Source organism: Aythya fuligula, chromosome 11 (assembly GCF_009819795.1).
Source record: "Aythya fuligula isolate bAytFul2 chromosome 11, bAytFul2.pri, whole genome shotgun sequence".
In the NCBI taxonomy this organism is placed as follows: domain Eukaryota; kingdom Metazoa; phylum Chordata; class Aves; order Anseriformes; family Anatidae; genus Aythya; species Aythya fuligula.
This window is the reverse complement of record NC_045569.1, coordinates 10,776,363-10,804,294: the sequence shown is the minus strand read 5'-3', so window position 1 is coordinate 10,804,294 and position 27,932 is coordinate 10,776,363. Positions and strand designations below refer to the sequence as shown.

General features: G+C 56.8%; 1 protein-coding gene across 1 annotated transcript; it reads right to left on the bottom strand.

The window, feature by feature from the left end:
• Positions 1-106: 106 nt before the first annotated feature.
• On the bottom strand, positions 107-24,799 carry RBPMS2 (RNA binding protein, mRNA processing factor 2). The gene is made up of 8 exons (XM_032195060.1): positions 24,709-24,799; positions 13,770-13,847; positions 12,820-12,858; positions 12,217-12,279; positions 11,205-11,355; positions 10,469-10,617; positions 1,536-1,609; positions 107-1,307 (listed from the first exon to the last, which is right to left on the bottom strand). Exons 1-7 carry the CDS (start codon positions 24,766-24,768, stop codon positions 1,547-1,549), a joined length of 603 nt encoding a protein of 200 aa, XP_032050951.1. The 5' UTR covers positions 24,769-24,799; the 3' UTR covers positions 107-1,307; positions 1,536-1,546.
• Between the last annotated feature and the right edge of the window lie 3,133 nt (positions 24,800-27,932).

Sequence of the window (27,932 nt, the reverse complement as noted above, 5' to 3'; positions counted from 1 at the left end):
AGGGGGCAGAAGGAAGCCCCCCAAACACCCCTGGCAGGGGCCAGGAGCCCCACACACTGCCCCAGGCCATGCCCAGCCCCAGAAGAAAACACTCCAGACCACCAGAAAGAGTCACAGCAGCCTCTGGGTATATTTTTGTTTGTCTGTTGCATTTCATATATTATCCAGTTTCACATTCTCATAGGATCAGCAAGTATAGAGCAACTTACTCTCAAATCTTTTAATACAAGCGAGACAGCCATGGTCATATAATACTTAAAGCACTTCAATACCAAGCAATAAGATGCTAAAACAAAAATTGCACAATTTCTTGTTTACTATGCCTGACTGAATCATTGTTACAGAAGACAACCCTTCTCTGTTCAAGCTTTTAACTAAACATTAACTTATCTTACAGGATTACAATTTCTCTTTTAATAATAATAATAATTAATTGCACACAAACACACAAGAAATTCTTTATGATGCATAAATATTTCCTTATTACACATGGTACAAAAATACTCGTACTTTTTTTTTTTGTTCGGTATTCCCATAAGGATGGCTGATTATTTGGCAGGACTGGATGCTCTCCAATCAGAGGGATGTGGAAAAGAAGAAAAAAAGAGGTTAGATATTTTACAGCCTTTCTATATATAGCAGTCTGAAAGAAATAATATAAGAACCCTGACTTTAAAACGGGAGAATGGATGAGAACAGAAACCCAGTGCATCGTACTTGGAGGAAAAAAAAAAATAAAAAAACATTTTTCAAATTCTTCTGGTCGTACTGGGAAGGGGGAGGGCGGAGGTGGGCGAAGGGGTGAGACAAGGACAGTTAGTATTTCTCAGAGCCAAGTCTTCACCGACGCAAGATGAAAACCTTGATGGATCAATCCGTTGGGCCAAGACCTGTTGCTAACGGTTACACAAACGCTAGAACAAACAAACTTACACTCACACATACACAAGTTAAGTGTTTTAATTCATGCCAGAAAACATGCAAAAACCCGATTTGCCTTTCGTTTCCTTCAGCCGAGCCGCGGGCGAGGCGAGCCCGGCACCGAGCCCCCGCCACCCCGGCCGGGTTGCAGCACGGCCGGGCGGTGAAGCTCAGCCAGGGAAGAGGTCCTGGGGGTGGACGGACAGACAGCGGGACAGAGGGACGGAGGCGGCGTGCGGCAGCTTCACAGTCCGGAGGGGGGATGCGCCGGGGCCGGGCGCCTTGTCCGCTGGCCGCAAACCAAAGCGAGAGGAGTTGGAGCAGTCGTCCCTGGCACATCCCTCCGCGGAGAGGCGGGGAGGAGGAACACGAGCCGAGGAGAGACGCTGCGGGATAGGGGTGGTAGTGAGTGGGGCTGGACGCAGCCATGCCCCAGCCCCGTCACCCCATGCCCCCACAGGGAGCGGGGCTTGACCCCGCTGCTCATTATCAAGACCCAAGCATGTCCTTTGTGGGGTGCGTGGGGCTGGCGGCGGCCCAAGCTCCCATCCCTCCTCCCACCGGAGCTCAAGGACAGGCAGGACAAGGACAAGGCTCCAGGAGCGATTACTTACTTACTAACAAACTAACAAAACTGACGAGACTTCCATCCTTGCTGGGTAGCTTCGGAGGGAGGATACCAGCGCATCTGGAAGAAAAGAAAGCCACGCCAGAGGTCCGTGATCCAGAGTAATTGCAAACCTTCAGCTCCGTTAGGCCACCGGAGAGGCACACTGAGCGGAGAAGGCTCCAGCAGGGGAAAGGACGTGCCCCAAGGAGCACCCCAAGGGCTGGCGGCTTGTGCACAGACAGGTTGAGGCTCACCAGGCACCAGGACCTTACCACGTCCTCCCTTAAGGAGCACAGCAGGATCCCACCGCTCTGAAGGGAGCTCGCTCCCCCTCTCATGGCCTGCCTCAACATCCCCAGTATTTTCCAAAGCCAGAAAATAGCGTCCAAACTCACACCCAGCTTGCTACAGCACGCTGGGCAGCACCACCCAGGCTAGGAAGGGTCCTCACCACCAAGCCACATAGGAAGCTCATTGCTTCAGAGCTGTGCGTGAGGGGGCACACCCCAGATTTACACCCCAAATTTACAGCTCTCCCCCCCAGAACAGGCTCAGGCAGGGCAGAGGAGGCTCACAGCAGGCACACACCACCCCAGTGTGGTGGCTGCTCTGCCTTCTGCCACCACAAGGCCACACACTTTAACCAGGCAACCTCCACTTGGCACGGGTAAGACCTGCCTCATCTGCACTGGAAGAGACCAGGGGCAGTGATCCAGCCATCCACAGAGGCTCCAGGCAAAGCACACCACAGGAACAACCTGTAGAGCAATAAGGTAGCAAGACGCAGAGGCTTCCTCGGTCTTTGCAGCAGTATCTGCTGCTCAGGGCTGCTCCTTGGCAAGGAAGGACCCAACAAGCAGGCAGAGGTATAGAAACCAAACAGGCACTTTCAGCCTGTCAGTAGAGGCAGCGAGCTGGCAGCATCTAGTAGAATAGCATCAAGACATCCAGATGCTCACGTTCAGTTTGCAAGACCAGCACATAGGGCTGGGACACTGCAGGCTGGGATGGCAGCCGGCGCTGCAGGAGATGCTCCTGCAGCCAGCACGCTGCCTAGCAGATGCACTGCGGTGCATGCAGCAGAAATCTTGCTGCAGAGTCACCCAGCAGTGGAGACGCAGACCTGTGTCCCCAATCCCAGCTGCAAGAGACCTGCCAAGGGCTGTGCACAGGTTTCCAGAGCTCTGAAGACAGCCAGAGACTCAGTGACAGCCCTGGGATTACTCTCCAAGATAGGAACATCCCTGATAGCCCCTCCGAACCCCACTCCCTGGGAGAAGCAGCGGTCTGTCTGTTGGTGGAAAGGCTTTGCATGCACTGCTGTAACACAAACACACAGCAAGTGCCAAGACCTTGATACGGCAGCCTCCTTATCCAGAGGCTGGAAGGGACAACAAGGTCACACCTCCCAGAAAACACAGCTGCCTGTGAAGGCTGCATCCTCCCTCCACCAGCACAAGAGCTGTGACACCACTAACTCAACAGCCCCGAGCAGGAGCTGGAGAACTTGGGGTCCTTCCTGTGATGCTTCCCAGAAGGAGAGAGCCCTGCAGGTTTCCTCAGCTAGGCGAGGGCTGCTGGAAGCCAGGCTCTGGTGCCTGCACCAGATGGACCCAGCTCAGCCACATCCTCACTCCACTGCCACCACGCTGCCCCAGGGCACAGCCATCTCCTCGCACCAGCACAGGCCAGGCAGGCTACTACAGCCTGGGGAGGGCTGATGCACTCACGGGGCTGCCACAGCTGCTGCCAGCACCAGCACAGGGCAGGATCAGCCCCTTTCCCCCCCATCACCAGGAGGTGCTCACTCAGCAGAGCCGCAGCCCAGGTCCTCCTCCGCTGGCTGACATCTCCCACTCCAGCACCCTCCCCTCGACAGCTGGAAGCAGTTTCCTCCTACCCAGCAGCAACAGGAAACTCCCCCGAACTTCACAAGGCTTCGAGTGCTTAACCCCGGGAGCAGCCACCATCCTGCGCCTGCCCAGTTGGGTGCAGGCACATGCAAAACAGCCACCCCCATCCCCAAACCCGGTGGCTCTCCCACCCCTCCACAGGGGGTCCGAGCTAGCTCCTGCCCCAAATGCAACCCAAAGCCTCCAGCAGCTCCAGTTCAACAGAAATCCTGCTTGTTCAGAGCTCTGGCACAAATACACCTCCATCTCTGCGCCAGGCAGGGACATCCCAGGCTAGGAACCAGCGGGAAGCACCAGAACAAAAAGATCTCCTAGCCAAGGGGGGACACTGTTGGAAACAACAGCCCATCAGGACAATTTTTTCTTCACATCTCTCTTGGGTGCCTTGCTTGTCCTGGGAAGCAGAGGTGCTGTGAATGGGGGCACTGCAGCCGCCTGGAGGAGGAGACCAGGTACACCAGGACATGGCAGGGATGTCTCAAGGGCTGTGATGCACCGAGCCAGGTCAGAGCACTTCCCTGGAGGAGCCCACACCTGAGGGCTTCGGGGAGGTCTGCAGTCTCTCCAGGTGGGCTATCCATCATGTAGGAAGCTGAGGCAGGGAATGGGGATGGATATCCAGGAGGGGGCTAGGGAAGTAGAGCAAGGGAGGCTTTTACTGGAAGACACGCAGTTGTTTCTGGAGCTGCATTAGCTCACAGTTGGAAGGGAGTCTGGCCACACCACTGCAAACATCCCCTGCTCGCCTGCCCGCAGGGACAGGACAGACACCACCAGCCAGCTGCAGCTGGCCTCAGGTCCCAGAAAACAGCTGGAGAAGAGCAATGTGTGGCTTCACTCGCCATCTTCACAAAGCCAGGGGAAACAACAGGATCAGCACATGGGGCAGAGACATGCCCCATCAGGGCTCCATTCTCCCTGTGAAGGTCTGCTTCAGCTCTCCTGGTTGTGCTCAGAATATAACAGCCACTTCTCTTGATTGCCTTCCTTATGGAGAGCAGGAAGAGCAGGCCAAATACACATGGTGATCCTCAAGCCATCTTCGGCTTAGACAGCCCGTCCTTCCTCCTTACTTGTAGGTCTGCTCATCTTCGCCCTGCAGCCAGCCCCAGTGCCTCAGGGAGCTGTACCTACCCCCAGAACAGAGCCAGCAGCTCCCCAGGTACCAGAAAGACCTCCCTGTGTGGCAAGGAGGAAGCAGCCCCTCCTCTGGGCTCCCAGGAGCTGGTAGGACCCCAGCAGCTCACTCAAGAGCTGCTCTGCTCCAGATGGGAACACAACCTGCAACAGGCAAGGACAGCCTGCAGAGGTACACCACCAGCACTGACACCAGCCAGCAGGGCTCCCCGGACACCTCCAGCCTCATTTCAGCCAAGCCTCCTGCTTCCAGGGTCCTTCAAGAGAGCTGGCTTGAGGAGATGAGCACACGAGCACTTGCATGCTCTGCAAGACCCAAGCAGCTCAGCCTACCAAGCCTCACTGCAGCTGAACCGAGCGCTCCCCATGCGGCTGCTGTCAGGGAGGATCTGCACATCCCGCACCGTGCTGAGAAGCACATGGAGGACAGGCAGCGATCCAGCCCTGTTCCTCAGAAGGGGAATTTCAACACACATCCAATGCTCTGAAGCACTCTGGGTCGACAGCCTATGCTCCAGATAGTGGAGACCTCAAGCAAGCAGTTCTCCTTTTCCCAGAGCAGAAATGAGGTGGGCTGCTTCCATTTGTTGAGCCAGGGAGAGCTGTGCCCGTTGTGGTTCAGGGAGTCCCTTCTGACAGCACCTTGGTCCAGGTCGCTCCTCAGGTGTGACAGAGAAGGGCTGCTCAGCAGGTACCCTAAAGAGCTAAGAGCATCTCACATTTGCTTTTCTCTGGCTAGGAGGAAACAAGTGGCTTGGGGAGAGCTTGCTCAAGGCTCCTTAGCCAGCACTGAGTCACTGGATTTTAGGCAAACATCACAGCCATGAGGTTCTTGAAGTACTCTTCACACTTCTAAGGATCCAAGCCCTGAAAAAATAATCCTGGTAAGTCCTATGTGTCAGCCCCAAACAGGCAATGGGTTATTACACAGAGGAAATCCACCGCGGCTTCCAGCCTCCCATCGCAGGGAGGGTCCATCACAGCTCAGCTGCCACAATGTGAAGTCCAGCAGATTTTGCAGACAGGACCCCAAGATCAAGCCAAGAGGTACACAAAGGGAAATCCCCATGGTCTGCAGATTGCCATGGTGTCCACTGCTCCCAGTCTCGTGACACATCACAGCAGACAGCAGCATCCAACAGGAGGCAGGTACTGGAGGAGAAGTGCAGCACCTGAACCCATCCCAGCAGATCTGCTCCATGTTCCCAGCTCTTTAGGACCAGCACCCGATAACAACCACTGGGACCAGCCTCATGTCCATCCACAACAGCAGCCACAGCTCAGGAGATCCAGCTTGCCCTGGGCAAGCTCAGGCAGCGATCAAGAGGGAAAGGCTGAATAATTTCTCAGAGCAATGGCCTCCTCTTCCATCGATGGGCTCTGCCTCAGCTCCATGCTGGGAAGCCTCAGGGTGCTGCTGGGCTCTGCATCACCACCACACAGCCACGAAGCAGAGCTGGGACTGCTCCTTCCCCTCCCCTGGGCAGTCCCAGCTTCAGAAGCCCACCTTCACCACCCCCTCAAAGCCTTCAGCCCATGTTTCTGCTGCTGGCAGCAGCTTTGAGGCTCCGATGGCACTTCAGGCAGCCCACCCTCATGGATGGGCAGCTGGGAGCTTTCAGACCACGATCTGCTCCCTGTCTTGGTACCACAGCCTGCCTGCTGGGTACCCAGCACCTCTGCTGGGTCTCCTGCATGCACCATGCAGTGGCTGCCTCCAGCCTTACCCACATGTTTATGGGATGCTCCTCTACGCTGATCTCAGGGCAAGTGCTGCCACAGCTGGAAGCATCACTTTGCAGATCACTGAGAGCCCCTGGTGTCTCCTGGTGCTCGCTCAGAGGCTGGCTTAGGGACACTCCAAAACCCAGTTCCACATCAGAGACACAACACAGCCCGACTCGGTCACACAGACACTAGATGAAACAGTTCAACAGGTCTAGAGAGACCAGGTTTCCACCCTGGCAGAAAGATCTCCTTCTTCCCAGGGCACCGTCTCAGCACATCTGTGCATCCCAGTCTTCCAAGGACAAAGGCAGACCTCAGCCCCCATCCTTGATGACATCTTTCCCCATCATCAATACCACAAATGGGAGGGGAAAAAAGTCTACCCAGAACCACTGCAAGGAGAAGTGATCCAGACTCAGTTCCTTCAGTAGGAGATGACCACAGCAACCGTCCTCCCTGCCTGCCAGCCCCAGGCCAGGCCACCTTCCCTCTGCCCAACCTCCCAGCTCCCTACACCGCTCCCAGGCCACAGATTCCCCTCGTTGCAGCTCACGAGAGCTGCATCCTGCCTGTGACTGCAGGCTGCAAAGAGAAGCCAAGCTCCAGGTAGGAACTTGCTCCATTTCCAGTGACTGGAGAGGAAAGAGGTGAGATTAGACCCATGAGTAGGGGCAGGGTCTGTCCCGATATGCGATTCTGGAACAAAGTGACCGGCAAGTGCTGTTGTCTAACGTGCCCGGTAGAATTTAGTCGTGTGCTACCGCTATCACGTCACTCACCTCCCCCACCGTGTGCCAGGAGTGAGGTCAAGGTGTATTTCTGGTTGCCCTCAAAGGGTCGTGGTTGGGGAGAAACCAGGTTTCTTTCCTGCCGAGGGGCAGGATCATCTCTGCCCCGGCTCAACCAGGCTGCTCCCCTCCCGCCGGCAGGACCTGGCTGAGCCTGGCTCAGCTGGGAGGAGTTGATGTAAGATGGTGCCATGCTGTGTGCGCCATGTCATGTGCTGCCAAGTTGGAGATGTGGGTTAGAAAGAAGGCCTGGTATCTCATTCCCCAGGCTCTGGTGGGTGGGTAGCGTGAGGCCCATGCACTGGGTGGGCAAGGAGATACGGGCTAAAGAGATGGGCAGAAGCTTGCAAATCCCATGGTGCACCTTGGAGGAGAGATGGTTACCTTACCAGTCTTTCCAGACGGGGCTGCCATCATGCTTAACACTTCTAGGAATGGAGCTGTAGTACAGCCACTCCACTAGCTGCAATTAGGCATCACTAGGGCGTCCCATCTCCAGGGACAGCTCTGAGCTTCAGGGCTAGCCTGCGCTGGCATCATGGCTGGAGTTCACTAGGGACATCAAAGGAGGGATTTGAGAGAGGGTGGGAGGGAGGGAAGGCAGGTGGGACAGTCTTAAAGTCAGGGGAGTCCCCGCAGGTAGAGGCTTTCAGCAGTGCCACAGTCACACCGGCAGCACGGAGAGACCCCATCCCCACGACACGGCGATGCCGGGAGCAGTGGGATCAGTCTTCTGTGCACGGCTTCCCGAGAGTGCCTGATGCACGAGCCAGGGCCAGCAGCCTCGTGCCACCTCCTGCCAGCCCTCCAAGCAGCTCTTCAGGAGGCTGCATTGGTGCAGCACAGACGGCAGCCACTCTCCTCTCAGACTTGAGCACAGAGATGCGAGAGGATGAGCTCTTGGAGTTTAAACCTTTTGCCACAAGCTCTCTATAGCTGCTGCCTCCACCTACACACTCCCTCTGCGATTAATGGAGCTGCTGCAGCTCCTGGCACCCCATGAATGCCCTCCAGCCAACACCAGTCTCCGTAAGAAGAGCTGCTGCTGTCCTGGAGAACAGCCCATGTGTCCACCACGCTGACAGCGAGGTGAGCCAGCCTTACCAGTGAGAACACAGGGCTCAGCACACCAAGACCGAGGCTACAGCTCTCAGCCCAGTTTGAGAGCAAAAGTCATCTCTTCTCACGCTGACTCAACTCCACCCTGCCTTGGCTCTGCAAGGGAAAGGCCTCCAGCCTAGAGAACAGGCAGCTCAGAGCAGCCACCCTGAGTAATGTTTAACCCCATAAAACTTTATTGGTAACGTATGCTGCGCCAGAATGTCTCCTGCAGGGTCACCGCCAGCTCAAGCACAACGCAGCAAGCAGCAGCCGTGGCTGCTCGGCCAGCCTGGCTGCTCGTCTTCAGGAGACTCCAGCCCTGGCTGCAGTTTGGAGGGGCTATGCTGGCTCCCTAGGGCTTACAGAAGTATCACCTGCTTGGGCAGGGGGTCCCTTGTCCTCCTGAGAGCTCCCTGGAGCTCAGGGGTCATCCTGCAGGCCAAAAGACTTTTGGATAGCTAAGCTGTCTGCCCAGAACAGGTATCTTACCAGCTGGGGGGCAGGAACTCAAACCCCAGCAGAAGATCTGGCTGAAGGCCTCCTTTGTTTTGGGAGAGCAGAGTTCCTTCCTCCGCCCAGCACACACCATAAAGTTTTGGTGTCTAACCTTTCTGTCCCTGCAGTCACCAATGATCACCCTTGAAGGAACCACAGTAATGGTTTCACCTTCCTCAATTGTCCCTGGAGGGAGTGTTCCTGGCCCTCCCTGCTGGGGCAATTCTGGCAGCAGCAGCCCTTGGCTCCACCACCCTACACAAGGGGAAGGGATGGAAAGGAGAGACTTCTGCTCCCCTGGGCTGCCCAGGAGCAGAGCACATTCGGGTGCTCCTGGAGCTGTGGGCACCATCAGTAGCTCTTAAAGAACACCAGCAAACAAAATCTCCTGACTGGGACAGACCTAGTGAAGGACCAGCCTCCCTGGAGGCCTTTGAAAGATGGGGCCAGTGTCTGGTCCTGCCCTAGGCCCCACATCCCTTTTGCCTACCCTGCAGGAGCTTCAGCCCACTGCTAGCTCACCAGCAGAAGGCCAAAAGCAGCAGAGGACAAGCCTACACAGGCCAGAAGCTTGCATCCACTCCAGTGTTTCCATCTTGCATTTGGACACAAGCTTGGGTTGAAGCCATTCAGTTACAGTCAAGATGCTTGCAGGAGCAAGAGGATGATGAAGGGCCAACTCAGCTGCTGGCCAGGTAGACAAGGTGATGGGACACAGCTCTTCTTCCTTTCAAGCTAAGCAGGGATGAGCAGAGCTAACTGCCCTGCTTGGTGGGGCAGAAATAGCAGAGGTTAAACCCCAGTGCTCTGGGGACTAAGCCCAGAGCCCCACCAGCACTGTTACAGGAGCAGAGACAGAAGTAGGCAGAGCACAGCTGGTGATAACACCAAGCAGGGTTGGGACAGGGGCTCCAGGTTCTCCTACACAAGTTCTCCAAACAAAGCACCTTAATGTGGGGTGATGACATATCTTCTCTACTTCAGCTTTCTTTTTGCATTTCCCCAGCTTCAGGAGATGTTATACTGGTGGTGGTGTCTCAGTACATTAAAATATTCCAGTATCAAACCAGTACAGGCACCCCTACACCTCCTGCTGCCAGCAAGCATACCCCAGGGACACCAGGCAGCTGGATGCACCACCACCAGCATCTCCACAGGCCCACACACCAGTGACCCTCTCTAGCCTGTGCCCAGAGGGGCTAACAGTTCACCACTGGCTCATGAACAGAGTTCCTTGCAGTGGCAGGGCTCTGGTCACTCATCCCCTGCAGGACATTCCCCTCCAGCTTTAGAATTGTTTCTGCATTACCCGGCCCATGGGGTTCCAGCTGAGCCCCTGAGCTTCAGCACTGAGCTAAGCTTTCACTTCACGGAGGACATCTCCTGGCTATCCTACGTGCTGGCACACAGGGTATCCTCCCAGCAGTCACACCAGGTTCTCTGGCCAAGGGTACCAAAGCCGGCCAAAAATTGAGCACTGACTTTCTCCAGCTGCCTGCCTCTGGCACAGGAGGAAGGCTGGACCTGCAGGGTCAGAAGCCAGTGCAGAGCTCTGGCTGCACTCAGGTCACCTATTTATCCAACAGGCTATGGCTGAGACATCTGCCCCGTGCTTTGTTCAGGGCTGGGGGCCCCTGCGCATGGCAGCCGGGAAGAGGCTTTGCCCAGGAGTCAAGGTGCAGAGGCCAGGGTCGAGCTGGCCAAGCAGAACCCCGAGAGAGCAAGAACCAGGGGAAGGGGGGAGAGGAGAGCGCGGTTCTTGGCGAGCAACTCACCTGAGCGTGAAGAGCAGCGGCCGCAGCAGCGGCCGCCGGGTACGTGAAGGCGGCATGGGGGATGGCTGGGGTTAGCTCCGTGGTGTACAGGGGGTAGGGAGCCCATGCTTCTGGGGACGCTGGAATAAGAGCTGCTCCAGTCAAGTCATCTGGACAGGGGGAGACAAGGTGACAGCCTCTCAGTGGCCGGAGCCAACAGCCTGCTTCAGGGACAGGCTCTGTATTTTTCACCCCAAACTAAAACCCTGCACTGCTGTCCAAGCAAGGTTTAAAATATAATGCAGGTAGCCCCCTGCATTCTGCTCCTCTGGCCTCCCAGCCTTGCCAGGAGAGGCCAGGAGCATGTCCCATCCCTACTCCACACCCCACAGGGACACTAGGCTTCATGCCTGGGCCACCACCAAGCCTCAGCAGGGCTGCTTGCCCCACCAGGACACGCTGAGGGTGCATGGCACAGGACCAGCCCTTTATGCCTTGCACCTAGCTTAAAGCACTTGAGCAGTACCACTTCAGCTACCAGAACCAACTCTGGTCTCCCGATGCTTCTGGTGTTGGCCAGCAGCCTCAGCAGATGCCTGTTGTTCTCCTACAACCCCAACATGCTGACAGGTTTCAGCCAGAGCAGGTGGCTACAGTTCCCTTACTACACCAAGCTCTGACACCAGCATTCCCAGTGCCAGGCATCTCCCAGGCTGGGAGAGACACTGCCTCCAGCTGCCTCCCCCAGCATACTCACAGGGGTCCCGTGCAATGAAGTGTGCGCCCAGGGCAGGGTGGATATTGGTGGGGTTTGGTGTAGCCATCAGCTTGCTCTTGGCCATCTTTGTGTTGGCTTTAGCAAACTCTAGCCGCAAGGTCTGAGGGTTCTCTGGGTCAAAGCGGATGCCCTGTCACAGAAGAAAGCACAGGAATCTCTCAGAGGAAAGGCTTCCTATCCAAGCACAGGATGCACTCATGGAGTAGAGCCTAACCAGGGGATCAGGGCCATCACCCTACAGTCGCACACCCAGTTTTTGTCACCTCATGTTTGCATTTCCATTTTTAGCTGGCCCAAGGCTACTACTTCCAAGATGAGGGACTCAGCTTTGCTCTTTAAGTGCAGTTTGCCAGCCAGCAGAGCAGGGATGTAGTGCTCGTCAGGAAAGGTGCCCCATCTGCTGCCATGGAAGAATCAGGGTGGGAAGGCTGCTCTCCTGACACATCTTTCTGGAGCAGGTACCTTCTGGCTGCAGAGGTCCTGGCAGTCCAGAGCGCAGGACAAGGACCTGCTCTGCTGAACTGACACTTTCCACCAGGACATTTGGTAAGCAAGGATTTAAACGAGGCTGTCAGCACCAAGCAAGCCTTGTGGCCATTTGACAGAGCTTTGCAGCGAGCCTGCTTCACTGCCCAGCTAGGCTGGTGAGTGCAACCTGGAGCCCCACAGAACTGCTGTGGACCACAGGCTGAGCACCGCATGCCAGGACAGAGCACTGGGTGTTGCTGTACCTGTTCGCTGAGGCTTAATGTCCCAGAGGACCCTGCATCAGGTACCCCAAGCCAAGCACAACTCACATCAGCCCTAAACATGACTAGCCCTCCTGCCTGCCTGGTGCTGCAGGACCATTTATTTGGTATTTGTGGGCAAATACCAGATTTGAGACTCCCTGACCCTTCCCATGCTGCAGGGAAGCCACGCATCACCCCTGCCCACAGCTCCAGGTGGAGTGACCGCAGGGTGTACAGCCCCCAGCCCTCCCAGTACTCACATTTAAGGCGTTCTTCGCTGCTTCAGCACCAGCCCGGCTGTCAAAGGTCACAAAACCAACTGGCTAGAAGAAACAACGCTGATTTCAGTTTGGAAGCCTCTTCCTGCTCCTCAGACCACCCTACCACCCTCTCTCACCTAGACAGCTTATAGGAAGCAGAAGAAACCACGTGAAGCTGCACAGGGCTTTCAGGCAGAGCTTGAAGGGGCTTGAGGCAGTGACCCCTGCTCTGTCTGCTCCCACCACACCAAAGTGCTTTGGCATTCCTACACAAGTGGGCACTTTTCACCCCAGCAGCCCCCTCAGCAGAGATCACCCTTGCCCACAAACAGAGCTGCTGCTGCCTTGGTTAGGATGGGTCTAGGGCAGGTTTTCTGGTGAGGCTGAAGCACAATTTCTCCTGCAGCCCCCATCAATACAGGCAGCCATGGGCAATATGGAAATGCTCAGCACATGCTGAGAGCTTGGGGCCACCAGGAGAGGAGGCAGTGAGCAGAACCCAGCTGCATACATGGTGCTGAACACAGACAATGCTTTAAACAGTGAAGTGGCATCTGCACCCCTTCCCTCCCAGCACATCCAGCAGAAGGAAAAGGGAGGTACCTGCTTTGATGTTAGCTTGATCAGTGACCCTTCATAACCCTAGAGAAAGGAAGAAAGTGAGTCGGTGTCAGGTTCCTGAAGGAGCCCAGCTACAAACGAGACATGATGCAACAGCTCCAGGAGCTCCTGCAGCACCAAACCCTCCACAAGGCAAGGTCTGCAGCAGAGGCAGATAAACTGACCCATCTTCTAGGGAGCCATCCTTCTCTTTCCCACCAAAGGAGAAGAGAAATCAGTCACCAAGCATAGCAGGTATCTCAACTAACCCATTCTTCTAGTCCGCTCAGGAAGAAACCCTTTATGAGCTCCTTGTCAAGCTATTAAGATATGAAACCCTTGCCTGGGGAGCACACAGGGAGCACAATGCACCCTGTGCTAGAGGAGCATGAACAAGGACTCCTGGGGAAGAGGCTCATTTTGATGCCAGTTTCTCTGCCCATTCCCCAGCTTCCCAGGTCCTGCACAGAAGGACTCCACAGAAGGACTTCCAGGACATTAGGACCAGACCTTCCAGAACCTGAAGCTGGCCACTTCCAGCAGCTACAGAGCCACCACCATCCCCCAAGCACTGGTGAGCAGCAGTACATGGGAGGAGAAGTGCTACCCCCAGACCCCAAGGTGGCCAGAGGGGAGATATCTAGTGAAGGCTGGATAGGAACTGGGTCAGGACAAATGGTAGAGGAAGGGTTGGTCCAGTCAGGCATCAGTGCTGACCAAACAGCCAGCATCAGGCTTGGAGACAGCAGGATTCCAACAAGAGGCTCTAAGGGAGGCTGCCAAGCTGAGCACAACCCATAGGACACCAGTCCCATTTCCTAACTGGCTCACAAAGCGTCCACAGAAGGCCTCGCTTCCCACTTCATTCTTGCTTCCTTCTGGCAGAGGTCATTTCTGCAAGGCTGGCTGTAAGATAGCATCTTTCCCCCCAAAGCCCAAACCTGAAGACTTACCTTGAATGGTCGGAAGAGTAGGTAGAGCTCTCTGGGTTTGATGTCCACAGGAAGACCACTGACAAACAGAGTCCGTACCTAGGAGAGAAGTCAATGAGATCTACTGAAAGGAGACGTTCAGGACTGAAGTGGGAATATAGAGGACAGTTCAGGAGCTCTGTGTGGTGGAGGCAGGGCATCTCGCACCAGAGGTGGCCTCACAGGCACTCACACTCCCCTATATCAGAGCATTGTCACAGATGAGATGCACCCAGTCCTTTTCCTCTTCCCCAGAGGATTTAGGCCTTCACAAAAATCCAGACTCTAGAACAGTTTGGATTGAACAGGGTGTGGACAGCAGCCCCAGTCTTTGACTGGACCTTGATGACTAAGACAAGACTGTACACCATCCAAAGCACTACAGCAGGGTGAAACATCTCACCACTCCAGGAGAGACTGGTACAACCCCGATGTGTCTCTCTAGCTCTTCCCACAGACAAAGTGCTAGATCTTGATCTCCTTTCCCTAGCCCAACCTAGCACCTCACTTCAGCCACGAATTCAGAGACAGCCCTCAATTTTGTGAGCCAGCTCACTACTACATGCACATCTTTTACTTCTGCGAGAGCCCCAGAACATCACTGGGAGGGTGATTTTGGGTCCACCCCAGACCTTTCAGAAGTCATTCTCAAAGCAGCTCATAGTGTTCATCCTACTACAGCCAGCCACGAGCCAGCTGTGTTGCACCAAGTCCAAGGAGACCGCTGCTCCTTCCAAGCTCTAGAGGTAATACACCAAATCCAAACATTTGTACAAGCACCGATCCAGTACCAGAGGAAGATCTCAACAGACAGCGCCAGAATTCACATGAATAGCCAGGAAGATAAAGCAGTACTACAGGCTGATGGAGAATGTTGCTGAACAGTCAGACCATCGCAGCCACCTTCTCCCTGCACTGGGAGATGTTGGCTGCCAGCCTATTTCCATAGGAAGCAGCACAACGAAGCTGCCAAGATTTCTTGTAAATCAGCACTGAGCTGGAAAGGGAAGTTATGCACTACAGAGGTCACCAAGACACTAGTCGTCGTTAATAAGGAGCAGGAGACCGCAAGCTCAACTCAGCCAGCACCAACACAGAAGCAAGGGAAGACAAAACTATGGGAACAAGATGGAGCTCTTCATTCCTCGCTCTGAACTACCTGGCTATGCCACCCACTGAAGCAATCCCAAAGACATCTCTGGAAGCTCATGGGACAGCAGCAGAGCATCAGTGCTCAGAGAGACACCAAACTGCACCAGAGACATTTGGGGTGGACGCAGCAGGAGCAGAGCCCTTGTGCTGGCCCTCTTCCAGTCGGGAGTTCACACTCCCATTATGTTCCCATGGCAGAAGCATTCTGCTCCCACACTTCAGTTTTTTGTTTCCCCTTCCCTAGAGGAAGGGGGTTGTACCTAACACCTCGTTAAACCTCTTTTCCCACTGAAGTGAGCAGCACACTCTTGCCCTGCTCCTGGGCTGGAAGCTGTGGCCACCAAAAAAATTAAAAAGGGGGATGCAGCACAGCCTCCACACCCTGCGGGTCTTCAGGAGTAGCCAGATCCAGACTCCTCCAAGCAAGGAAGCTTCTGCTGTTTTGCCACAGGGAATACACATCTCCTTCTGCTCCTGTGCCCAGGTCAGCAACACCCATCACATCAGCCCAAGTGGCAGCGTAAGCCCTCCAGGATGGATGGTGATCACCAACTCTTGGGGTGCTCTGCCCCTCTTTCTCTCCACGACCTGAGACCAAAGGCTGCCACCACCCTCGTTAATGCACAGAGCCCTCCTCCAGTCCAGCACATCTGGGATGCAGCCACTGAGCATCCCTCCTACCCCAAGTGCCAGCATTCCCAGACTCAGTCCTGGGGTCTTCCCATCCCACCCAGCACCTCAGGTGAGGTCTCAGTGCATTCCTCAGGGCTATTTCATACCCAAACAGAGCAGGCAGTGGCAGGCAGCAAGCTCGAAGACTTCAGGCTGAAGCCTGAGCTATGTGGAGCGGCTGCTGCACGTTCCCAGAAGACGCGCAGCCATCTCTTGCAGGGGAGGACTGCATGGAGCACGGTGGCACACATGTGCCTCAGCCATGTGAAAGCACCATCCCTTTTCAATATTTCAGGATTTGAGTGCGTTCAGCCCCCAGAATGGATGTTTCTTCCGAGCAGATAGAAATCTGCATCCCTGTTGGGTCTCTAAATGGTCCCGTGATGTGCGGCTGGGTAAGTCCTTGCGACAGGCGTGACAGAATGGAAGATGTGCAGTTGCTTGGGGAGGGAGAAAGTCGGCTACTCAGAGCCCTTACAACAGCCTGAACAGAGCAGCGCAGGTGCCTAGGAAAGCTCTTTGTCAGAGGCAAGCTCCTAATGCTGTCCCCATCAGCTGCTGCCAAGGACAGGAACAGGAGACCTCCTTTCACAAGCTTCAAAGCTTCCCTTGGCCTCCAGATGCAGTCTGTCACTGCACGTGGCTTTGGAAGGGGGACCCCAGCTGACCCACAGCACCCCCCAAAAACCAGCATTGCCCCAGAGCAAGCCTGGCCAGTCCTGCATGCCACAGGATCTGCAAGTGAGGTTTCCCCAAGGGTCTTGAGACAGATTAAGGAAGGGGCCTGCTCAGAGGAGCAGGTTAGGAAAGATGACACCAAGTGGGTGGTTTTCCAAGATCCCTGCAATTCAGCACATTGGTGAGCGATCTGGCAGAGGGCAGGGGGAAGTGAGACCAAGATATTCAGGGAGGATAGCCTGAGGCTGGCAAAATACCCATTCAAGGCTTATAAACAGAGCAAGGCAAGCTAGAGACCATTTCTCAGACCAGGCGTGAGCAGGAGATGAGCAGCAACCTGAAAGCAAAGGAGATCCGCAGTATTTCAACAGGAAGAGAGCAGGAGGCATCTCACCGGTCAAAGCATTGGGCATGCACTGTGGGCAGCCCTGGTCCAAGAAGGAGGAATTATATAGAAGAGCATCAATAAAGGCTTTGGACAAGCACCTTCCAGTGTATTAACTGCACTGGGACTCTCCAGATGCCCCTTTGCAGCCCAAGTCCTGCCAGCTTTGAGGCCACCAGGACTGACACATCCACCCTTCCAGCCCTCATGGTGTCACAACGGGGTACTTTAATCAGCCCACCCTGCCTCAAACACCGGATCCACTTTGACATTCAGCCTCCCCACAGAGCAGCCGGAAAAGCCACAGGGCAAATGTAATTATTTTTATTATATATTATATATAATGTGTGTGTATAGGGCTAGATCAGAAAGTACCTAAGCCAAAGTGGATGTTCAGCAGGAGTTTGGAGAAGATACCACAGAAAGCTCTCCAGGAACACCTTGTTCTGATGCTCTGAGACTCAAGTGGCCGGCAGCAGAGCGGAGGCAGCAGCTCAGAGCAGCCCCTTCTTGCCCAAGCTGCTCCTCACCGTGCACACAACCAGAGAAGCAGAGCAGCTCTTGCCTAGGACAGCCCAGCAGGGTCACGCTGCTGGAGGCCCTGCAGAAAACGCGCTCCCTTCCCTGTCCCTGCCCCCTCTGGGGATGTCCCCAGTCCAAACACCCGGCAGAGATGGAGGAGAGCCATGGAAAACAGGATTCGTGCCAGGAGGGACAAGACCATCTAGGCCATCTCTTGAAGAGGGAGGATCCCAGCGCTGCTTCCCACGCAGGAGCAAGGGAGGGACAAGGACAAAGCCAGTTAGCGATCAGATCCTCGGAGGCTCTAAAGCCGTCCTTGCACAGCTGCATCTCCCAGAAGAGAAACGCACCCAGTGCGAGCACAGCCAGGTGCTTAGCACCAGAGTTTCAGCCAGCACAAGTCCTGTACATCCGCATCTCCTGCCTATGTCTGCTTTAAATAAGCGCTCGAAGGGGAGTCCTAAGAGCAGCCAGACGCTGCCCTGCAGCCCAGCAAGGGTCAAGTTATGTCAAAAATGCAAAAACACAAGCACCCGTCTCCTGCAAGGCTGCTCTGGTAGTTCTCTGGGCTTTCATTAAGAGATTGCTCCAAATCCTCCCACAAGCAAGCGAGGCAGAAGGGGAGGTTCTGCAGGATGAGGCTTTTAGCTGCGTTTCCCACATCCCTGCTTTAACAAAGCTGTGACCACTCCAGCTCCCATCAGAGCCCTGGGGCCGTGCCGACATAGGAAGGGAGCCCAGCACCCAACACACTCAGACAGCATCCCAAAAGCAGTCCCCACTCCAGGCATGCAAGCCCACCACCCATCCCCTGTCCCTGCAATGCCCTTCTGGCTGAGCCAAGCTGCCCCATAGCCACCTCCTGCACCGCAGCTATTCCTGTGGGAGTGCAACCCCAACTGGGCACCCAGCACCCCAAGGACTGGGGCTGCAGCCCCCAGGATGCTGCTGAGCCCCAGCGGCCGCGATGCGGCTGGGGCCACTTGACACGAGGCTGCTGGAATGCAGCAAGGCTGCAGGCAGCCCCAGGAGCAGGGACTTATAAGGCATGGATGGGAAAGGCGGGGAGCCAAGCGTGCAGAACTCGGCTGCAGAGAGGGGAAGGCTCGGGAGCGCTGCTGCCGGGGCTGAAAACTGATGGGGACACTCCAGATGGGCTGCAGGGCTCCTGCCACTGCTCCAGGTGGAGCCAGCCCTGGGCAGTTTTGCTCTTCTGCACAAACACCCCCCCAAATAAAGAAAACAGAGACGAGAGGCAGCTGATCTGCAGCTCACAGGCTGGATACCACTGAGCCCCAGGGCAGGATCAGACCTGGAGCTGGGCACCAGCACTTCTCCCCCTGAGGCTGGGGTGTTCTGCACAGCTCTGCTCCCAGCTGGATCAACCCTTCTCCAACAAACCCACGGCAGGCAGGGGGACACCACCGGGGCTCAGCCACCCCTGTGGTCAGGGCAGGAAGCAGCTCGAGCAAGGGGAAAAGCATGGAGAGGCACCAGCCCCTGCCTGGAGGAGCAGGAAGCACATGGGTGCCGATAAGGCCAGGCACAATGGGGCAGCACCCAAGAATAGGACGTGGCAGGGGCAGAGGAAGTGCTGCTGGTTACTGTCCCAACAGGGCAGCTCCCCAGCTCAGGAAGATGCCAGCACAGCATCCCCCCCTTCCTTCCACCTGGCCAAGAGGTCTGCTGGGCTAGGAGACACACGAGTGGTGCAGACAACACGCTGGACGCTCACCTCCACACTGGTACCACCCAGCCCATGGGGCACCATGAGGTGGCAAGGGACCTACAGACCTCTCACCAGCAGCTGGAGCCATGGGCATCACCCACAGGGAGGGCTCAGGAGCACACGCACCATGGAAAGCTTCTACAGACCAGCTCCACCTGCTCACACCCATTTGTTCTCCTGGCAGGAGACACAGAGATGAGACAAGTTCCTGCCCTGACAGCAGGGTGTTGGTCTGGATGCAAGACCCTCACGAGGAACATCCTCCCCTTGGGTCCTCAAGCATGTGTCCAAGGTCTCTGCCCAGCCACAAGTCAGATTTCTGGGCACCCTTCAGTCCTACATCTCCTCTACTCATACAGAGTACACCTGGAGGCACACGACCCTCTCCTCAAACCAGCCTGATGTAGGGCAGCACACTTCTGGCCACACTTTGCATCTCCATGGGCCAACACCAAGCAAGTCTTCCACAAAACCTGAGCTATGGTGAGGTGAAGGGTTGCTGCAGCTCTCTGCTATTAATGCTAGCTATGGGAGTGTCACCCTGATCCCAGGGAACCTTTTGGGATTATCAGTAGGATGCCACAGCACTGAACCACCATTGCATTAGTCTAGTTCCTGGCAAGACAAGGCTACTGGACAGCGGGGAGAGGCCATCCTACCCAAGAACAGACCCTAAATGCCAGCCTAACCAGCACCAAGCCCTGGCCTCCACACAGGGCTCTTCCCCACAAGACCCCAAGTGGGCAGCCAGCCTGTGAGAAACAGAAAACAAGGCAGAGGCAAGACTATCAGCCCAGAAGGAGAGCTTCTGTTGGCTCCCAAGACAACAGCTTTGATACGCAGCCAAGTTCTAGGACCTCACCCCACATTAACACGAGAACCCACCGTGTCCTTAGCAGGGAACATGCCATCCCAAACTGGGAGGTGCAGCCAGTCCACAGCCTGTTCCGGGCTACACAGCAGGGCTGGAGGTCTTCCACGTGAGTAAGGCTGTCCTACTTGTCCCTTGGTTTTGAGCAGCCACAGCCTGTGCCCAGGTAAGCTTGGGCTCAGGAACAGAGGAGAGCGTTGTGCAAGGCCAGCACACATGGTCCATGCAGCCATGATCCAGGCACACACCCCCACAAGCTCTGAGCACACCAAGGCAAGGCTGGAGGCAGGATCTCCTACCAACATCCTGCCTCCCTGTTCTCCCAGAGGGATAACATCCATCTGGTGGGGCTTGAGACCGTTCCTTCCCATAGGGCATGCAGCAGAGGTCAACATCCTGCTCCTGTCCACATCTCCAAGCAACTGAGGGAGCCCCAGGCCCAAAGAAGTCCTCACCGCCCCAGACACACCAGGCAGAGCCCAGAGCTTGTAGAAGTGCCCTACCTCCACACCTTGTGCCTTTCAGCCATCACCCAAAACATCACAGCACAACACCCTTCATCAGGGATGAACCAAGGGGGACAGCAGGCCCTCAAGCCTCCCAGCCACACCAGGACCCTATAGGACAGCAGGCAAAGTACCCTTGCCAAGCTCATGGTCCCAGCTTTTGCCACAGAGGGCAGGTTCACCTGGCACAGATGCTCTCATGGCATGAGGGCCACCACTTGCCCCAGGGTCCCTCCTCACCAGACGCACCAGGCTGCCTCAGGACCACAGCTACACATGGCAGTGTGGCCCCAGCCCAGCATCTCCAGCACGTGGGGCTGCATCACTCTGCCCTGCTCCCTCACCACGAGGGACTTCACAGCATTCTGCACACAGGAGGGATTCAGCTCCAGCCATCCCACGTGGCATATGGGTGTTTTAAAGCAAAAATGGATCCTTCCCACTTACAGCCTCTGCCACATGAGACGTCCCTGTGTAACAGTGACTGCTGCTGTAGAAGGCACTGCCCTCTTCCAGGGGTGGCCTGTGATGTAGGGACACATGGGGAAGACACCTCAGGGCTTCCTGACAGGCTGAAGGAGCTGGGGTGTTCGACCTGGAGAAGAAAAGGCCCTGGGGAGACCTCACAGCAGCCTGCCCGTGCTAAAGGGGGCTGCAGGAGAGCTGGGGAGGGACTTTTTGTCAGGGTGTGATGATAGGACTAGGGGTAACAGCTTCAAGCTGAAAGAGGGTAGATTTAGATTAGATATAAGGAAGAAATTTTTCACTCAGAGGGTGGTGAGCCCCTGGCCCAGGTTGCCCAGAGAAGCTGTGGGTGCCCCATCCCTGGCAGTGCCCAAGGCCAGGCTGGGTGGGATTTGGGCAGCCTGGGCTGCTGGGAGGAGTCCCTGCCTGCAGCAGGGAGGTGGAATGAGATGGCTTTTGAGTCCTTCCCAACCCAAACCACTCTAGGATTCCACAGCATAAAAGCTTTGGGACCACTCACCTCCAGATCTGAAAAGGAGACCAGCTCTCAGGCTGGGTCTCCTAGAAAGCAGGTGACGCACCTGAGCCTTTATTTCTGGCACTCAGGGCCAGGACAGGCAGAATGAAGCACTGCCCCACGATCCAAGCAGCTCAGTCTTCGTGACTCAGCAGAGCCTAACCTGGCTGAGACCAGCAAGCCCATGAGAACTTCTAGCTCCAGAAGCGTTCTGCACCAGCACTGAGGAGTCACGCTTGACTTCACACAGTGCCAATTCCTCCAGCAGAGACAGGGCACCGGGACAGGAGGAGATAACAGGGAGACTCCCACAGCCCTCTCCCAGGAAAAGGGAATCATTGGTAGACCAAGAGGAGTGGGAACACTGCAGTTCCCAGACCCTCCACGTGCATGGTGACTTCAGGGTGTTTGCTGGGCCAACTATCTGTCAGTAGCAGAAAGCCGCGTCTAACATCGAAGATACTCTCACGATGCACAAAAACAGCTCTGAAGTGAATCACCAGCCAGACAGAGCACAAGGAGATTACCAAGTGGTGACCACAGCCCCTGCACCCACAAGCTCCACATAGCAAAGAGCAGCATCACAAAGTCATTTGACTTCAGAAGGCACATTAATCTTATTTGTTTCAAGTCAGAGAGCTAGAATCCACGCATGTAGGAGGTATCTACGTCCACTCAAGTGGAGATTACAGAAATCAAGAAGCGTCTGGCACCAGTCCATGAAGGGCTACAGCCACCCAGCGCGAAACACAGGCTGCTCACCACTGGCATTCCTGGATGTTTCTGGCAGCCCCAGCATGCTACAGAGCTAAGAAAGGCCAGGGACGAAGTACTTGCTACACGTGCCAAACCAGAGCTCTGCCCGTCCTCCTTCTGGAGGCTGCAGGGATACCGAGAGCCTCCTGCCTCCCAGAGTGGGGCATCCTCCAACTGCTGGGTACCACCACAGCCTCACCATGGGCCAGAAGGGAAGATGCCCCTCTCCCAGTGGAGAGGCCCCAAGGTGGTGAGCACACAAGCTCCCCCGGCTGCTCGAGGGGGGCACGCAGCACCCAGACAGCTGCCAGTCTCACGCTGCCCCTGGGGAGTGCGGGGACATGAGCTGCCATGCAGATTGGCGGCTGCCTGGAAAACTAAACAGAAGATAGCAGCAAGTGGGGAGGGAACGGCTTTGGGGAGGTGTCGGGTGAGGAACAGCAGGAACTGACATTCGGCCCTGTTTGTTTAACATTCCCATTAACGACCCAGAGAGGAGCAAGAGGCATTCCTGTCCTCCACATGTCACCGGGCAGGAAGGGGCTGCGAGGTGCGGGGGCTTGCAGATTAGATAAAGGGAGAGGCTGAATTTGGGAGCCTCATACCACTGCATCTGGGGCACACAGTGCCCTTCTGAGAATGCTCTGGGAAGCAGCAGAGGAGGCTTGGGGTGGGGTGCATCCACAGCACCAGGATCTGGCAGCATTATCAATGCTGTTTGGGAAGATATTCCAGCATTCCCTGCTATTTGTGTTGGGATTGAAGGAGTCGCCTTTGCATTAAATGCAATTATTGATAGAAGGGAGCAAACAGACCTATAGCAAAGGGAGCTCTGGGCAAGCATCTGGGCTAGCCCAGGATGCAGCTGAGCCCCCAGCCACAGCAGTACCCTGAACACAAGGTCACTCCTGGTCCTTGTGTCACCATTAGCTTCCTCTGCTGAGAGGATGGCTTCTGCTCAGCCACAAAAAACCCTTTGGAGGGCTCAGAGTGGCCACCGGGGAGTCCAACGAGCATCTAACACTGTAATTTGTGGTGACAGCAGGATCCCAGAGGAGAGCTTCCCAACAGCAATCCCACCAGGCACAGGGACACCCCCACCAGCCCATCACCTCCCAAGCATCCTCAGCCACCTCCGGGACAGTCAGACATCCTCTGCTCCCCTGGGGGCAGGGTGACAAACACAACCACGATACAGACCTAGCAGGATGTGCCAGACTGTCCCCCTCCCCACACACAGCCAGAGGCGGCACGATGGAGAGCAGGGGACACCTCTGCCGCAGAGCCAGCCCCACGCTCTTTAATTCTGTTTTTCGGCCACTAAGCATAACCTTGGAGAACACCAGACTCCCAAAATGTAATAAGGGCACACCAGCTTCCAGCACCCAAGTGGCCAAGCCACTGCCAGGCTCCCTGAGCACCATGAGCTCACCCAGCCACCACTGAGCCAGAGCTGTGATGCACCACACGGCATCAGCCTCAAAGCTTTGCAGGCCAGTGAACAATCGGATCAAGGAGCCACATTCATTCTTCTGTGTGCACGTGAAAACCCCCTGGTACTGAGCACCCAGAAAGCTGCGTGGGTCCCCAGGTGCTCCCTCTCTACACTCACACACACCAGTGACGCCCAGTGAGGCAGGGACATGCCACCAGCAGCATCACAGCCACGTCCCATCGCGTCACCTCAGCCTTGCTCAGCAGAAGCCGAGCCGCGGCCACCACCTGCCCATCCATTCCGCCCCATTACCCGGGACTCCACGCCAAGGGTCGCAAGGGCCCCGCAGGCAGCTGGTGCACGGGGTCTGTCCGGCCCCGGGGGTGGCAGAGCGGCCCGGGCGCCATGTTGCGGCGGCGCGAGCGCACGGCGCGCTGGAGGAGAGCGAGGGGAGGGGGCAGCGCATCTCCCCGCTCCCCAGGGCTGGGTGCGGAGGACTGCAGCAAAATGCTGCCCAGGCTTTTTCCCAACACCAAGATGGAGGAGAGGAGGCAACCCCACCACACCAACGTCGCCCCAACACGCGGCAGTAGTGATGATGATGCCCAGCCAGTGGATCCGCAGCCTTGAGGGCTGGGCTCCATGTGCTTCAGCAAGTGACTATGAACAAGCAACCCTCCTCGAGAGCCCTCCCAGTGCAGGATCTGGCTCATGACGGGTGCCCAAGGAATGGGGATGGCAGCCAGGGCGGCTCCCAGCCCTCTCCAGCCCCAGCCGGGCTGCCAGCACACATGGCACGGGCTCCATCACCCAGATTTGCCTGTCCCTACAGCCCATCAGTGATGCCTGGATGCTACAGCCTGGTCCCACCAACCATGGGGGCTTGGGAACAGGACTCTGTCCCCCAGGGCAGCAAAGTCCCTGTCCCATGAGGCTATGAGACCACCGGGCTGCTCTCTCCCAGGGCTCACTACATCAGCGCTGTCAGTCAGAACCCCCTGCCCTCAAAAACCCCAATGCCCACCATGCTCCAGCTCCCCGACTCCCCAAATCTCCAGCTCCCACAGCTGGACCTCAGCTCCGCAGCCCAACAACGGGTCCCTCAACACCCCCATACCCCACCCCGATGCTCCATACCCCCAACACCCCGGACCCCCGAGGCTTTGGAGCTCCCTGCTCGCAGCTCTCCGGACCCCCGACGCCCCGGTTCGCGGCCCCGTCGTGAGCTCCCACCTCCTCCTCGACGTTGCCGCCGCCGTTGGTGTGCTCGGTGTCCTTGTTGAGGTTGCTCATGGTGTGGGACCGGGGAAGGGGAGAAAGAAAGAGAGAGAAAAAAGAAAGAGAGGGGGCGAAGGGGAGGGTGCACAGCTGCTCCGGGGCTCGGCGGGGCCGGGCAGGGGAGCGCTGCCGGTGCTCAGGGGCGGTGCGGGGCGGTGCGGCGCTGCCCTCCCGGTTCACATGCGGTGACCCCCGGGCTCCGCTCCGCTGTTAAGGACCGGACCGGGCCGGGCCGGGCCGGGCGGAGCTCAACGAGCCGCAGCTGCGGGGCCGACGCGCCCCAGCCCCAGCCCCAGCGCCAGCCCCCGCCGCTCCCGGTGCCGCCGCTCCCGGTGCCGCCGCCGCCGCCGCGCACCGAGCAGCGGGGCCGGGACCCGCCCGCCCCCGCCCCGCCGCCCCCGGGGCCGCCCCCGGGCCGCCCAAAGCCAATCCCGGCCCGGCCCGCCCCCGGCCGTCGGGGGGGTGAGGGGTGTCCAGGGGCTTTTTTTGGTCGGGTTCTGTTGTGTTTTTTTGTTTTTTTTTTTTTTTTTTGCGGGTCTGTTTTTTTTGTTGTTGTTGATGCTTTCTTTTTTTTTTTTCTCCTCCCTTTTCCACGAAAAACTTTCTCAACTTTGATGAACTTTCGGGCTTCAGCTTTTTAAAGAGACAAGAGACCGGCGGCTCCCCGAGCCGGCACCGATCGCTCCGGGCTCCCCTCGGGGGCTGGGGGAAGGCGCTGGGCTCCCCCCGGGGCTCCGAGGAGCTCGGGGCTGCAGCTCCGAGCGCCGCCGTTACCCCCGTGAGAGCCCCGAGCCCCCGGCACGCACCCCATGGGCTCAGGATGCGCGTCCTGTACCCTAGAACAGCATCCCCGGGGCAGCAGCCCCACATCCCTGGGACAGCAGCCCCACACCCCTAGGACAGCAGCCCCACATCCCTGGGACAGCAGCCCGAGTCCTCCTGCAAGAGCAGCCCCGCGTCCCAGGCGCACAGCCCCGCTCTCATCTCGCACTGATCGCCTGCTCGGCTCCACGGCTGGGTGAAAGGAGGGGAGATGTCAGCCCTACTCTGTCCCCCGTGGTCCCATAGCTCCCCCGAGCATTGTGTGCTCCCGGTCCTTGGCTGCTGGGGTTGGCCCCGCCTGGAAGTGCTCTCGCGCCCAGGCTGAGCATCACTGCTCACAGGATCGCAGGATCGCAGCACGGCTGGGGTCGGAGGCACCTCTGGGTGCATGTGCTCCGACCCCTGCCCAAGCAGGGAGACCCAGAGCAGGTTGCCCAGGACCACGTCCAGGCGGCTTTTGAAGATTCCCATGGACGGAGACCCCACAGGCTCTCTGGGCAGCCCGTGCCAGTGCTCCATCACCTGCACAGCACAGGAGCGCTTCCCGATGTTCAGATGGAGCTTCCCGTGCTCCAGCTTGTGCCCAGTGCCTCTGCTCCTGGCACTGGCACCACTGAGGAGAGCCCGGCTCCATCTTCTAGCAGAAATGTTCCAGTCTTTTGATTGTGTTGGTGGCTTCCTTCACGCAGCCCCACAGCCAGCTCCCCACCATGACCGCGTGCCCTCATCTCCAGCACCATGTTGTCCCACCAGGGCTGAATTTCACTTCAAAATCAAACTTAGCCCATGACCAAGACTCCAACCAGTGCCTTGCTTCCAGCAGCAGCTCGGGGACAACATTTCGTTCGTGTGTGTGCTGTGAAGGGGTGTGAGCATGGCCGGGTGCAATCACAGCTGATTTCTCTGCTGACACCTGGGTTTGGTGCCCTGTTCAAGCTCCCACTCCTGACTTGCTTCTCCACCTGGGTGCACGGAGGCTCGTCAAGAAAATTTCACCCTAAACTCAGCCACTAGCATGACCAAGGAGCTCTGGGTCCAGCACCATCACCAAGGGTTCCCGTAGTCAATCGAGTGCCCTCTAGGCCATGTCTTCATGGGAGGTGTCGTGGTTCTCGTGTGGCCAGTGGCAAGGAGGTGGCTTCTTTTTGTAAGGCTACGCAATGAGCTTCTAAACCCGAGAGCCCGATCCCTGCCAGGATGCTGTCCTCCAGGAGGGGGGGAGGGAAGGAAAAACAAAAAAGCGCTTTTTAATTAAGAAAACCAATTATTTACAGTGTTGATCTGTGGTATTTTTTTTACCTTTACTCCCCCAGCCCTGCCAAACCAAGGGAGAGCCCCCTCTCCACCCCCACAGCCAGGTCATCGGCCGGGCAGGGCTGGCCGCTTCTCCGCTCAGCAACAAGAATGTCGAGCAGACACGGAGCTCTGCACAGCTCTGGTGTCAGCAGGACGCCTGCTTGAGCAGCTGATGGACCACCCGGGTCCTTCCAGGTGACACTTCTGTCCCTTATTGTAGGTGGCAGCCTGAGCTTGGCCATCTGACATGGGCATGGTGGTTCACTTGGTAGGAAAGCTCCTTGTGGGGTTGTTGGGCAAGAGCGAAGCGTCCTGCTTGCAGGGCCACCCCTCAGAGCTGCATTTGCTGGCAGCATCCCGATGTCCCAGTGTCCTGTGGCTCCTAAGTCCCATTGATGTCCCCAGCAAGGTCACAACAAGGCAGCCTGTCCTGTCCCAAGGGGCTTCAGCGAAGCAGCGTGTGCTGCAGTGAGGAGCCCCTGCTGGTCCAATTTCTCCTCCACAGGGAGATGATGCCTCCCATCCCAGCAAGCTCACAGGGGTGGACAAAAGTTGGGACAAATGATGTGGTTGCTGCTTGCAGCTTGTCCAGGAGAGCCCGTCCACCAGAAAAGTGTGGGATTTGGGCTGAGAACTTTTTCTTTGGGTTGCTCTCCACTCTCCGCACCCAAATGGAGCTTCAGCTGCATCATCTGAGACCACATCAGCTGGACCTGGGTGACACTGGTTGGGGACAAACTTTACAGCAACATGTTTTCATGCCAGCACTTTGCACCCTGGAGCACCTCCTGTCCAACAGTGTCTACCTCTGCAGTCTGGCCAAGGCCTGCATCGGGACAGTGTCCTTGCCATGCCATCCTTGGTGATGCAGTGGTGAGAAGAGTAGAGAAGACCCCCACCAGCCTCTTCCACATGGCTTCCCGTGGGACAGGACCCCCTCTGGCAGGTGCTGGGAGGCAACACCAACAGGGCTTGGAGCAGCCGGTGCTCAATGTCAGCTGGAAAATCGTATTTCCATCTCCAGAGAAACCCCCAGGTCTCCTGCTTCTGCAAACACAGGG

Bases quoted from the DNA above. Each gene is read 5' to 3' on its own strand.
- RBPMS2 (XM_032195060.1), bottom strand. From the start codon at position 24,768: ATGAGCAACCTCAACAAGGACACCGAGCACACCAACGGCGGCGGCAAC. The intron at 12,859-13,769 runs GTAAGTCTTCAG...TCCTTTCTCTAG, and splicing joins TACTCTTCCGACCATTCAAG to GGTTATGAAGGGTCACTGAT. The intron at 1,610-10,468 runs GTGAGTTGCTCG...CTTTTCTTCCAG, and splicing joins CCGCTGCTCTTCACGCTCAG to ATGCGCTGGTATCCTCCCTC.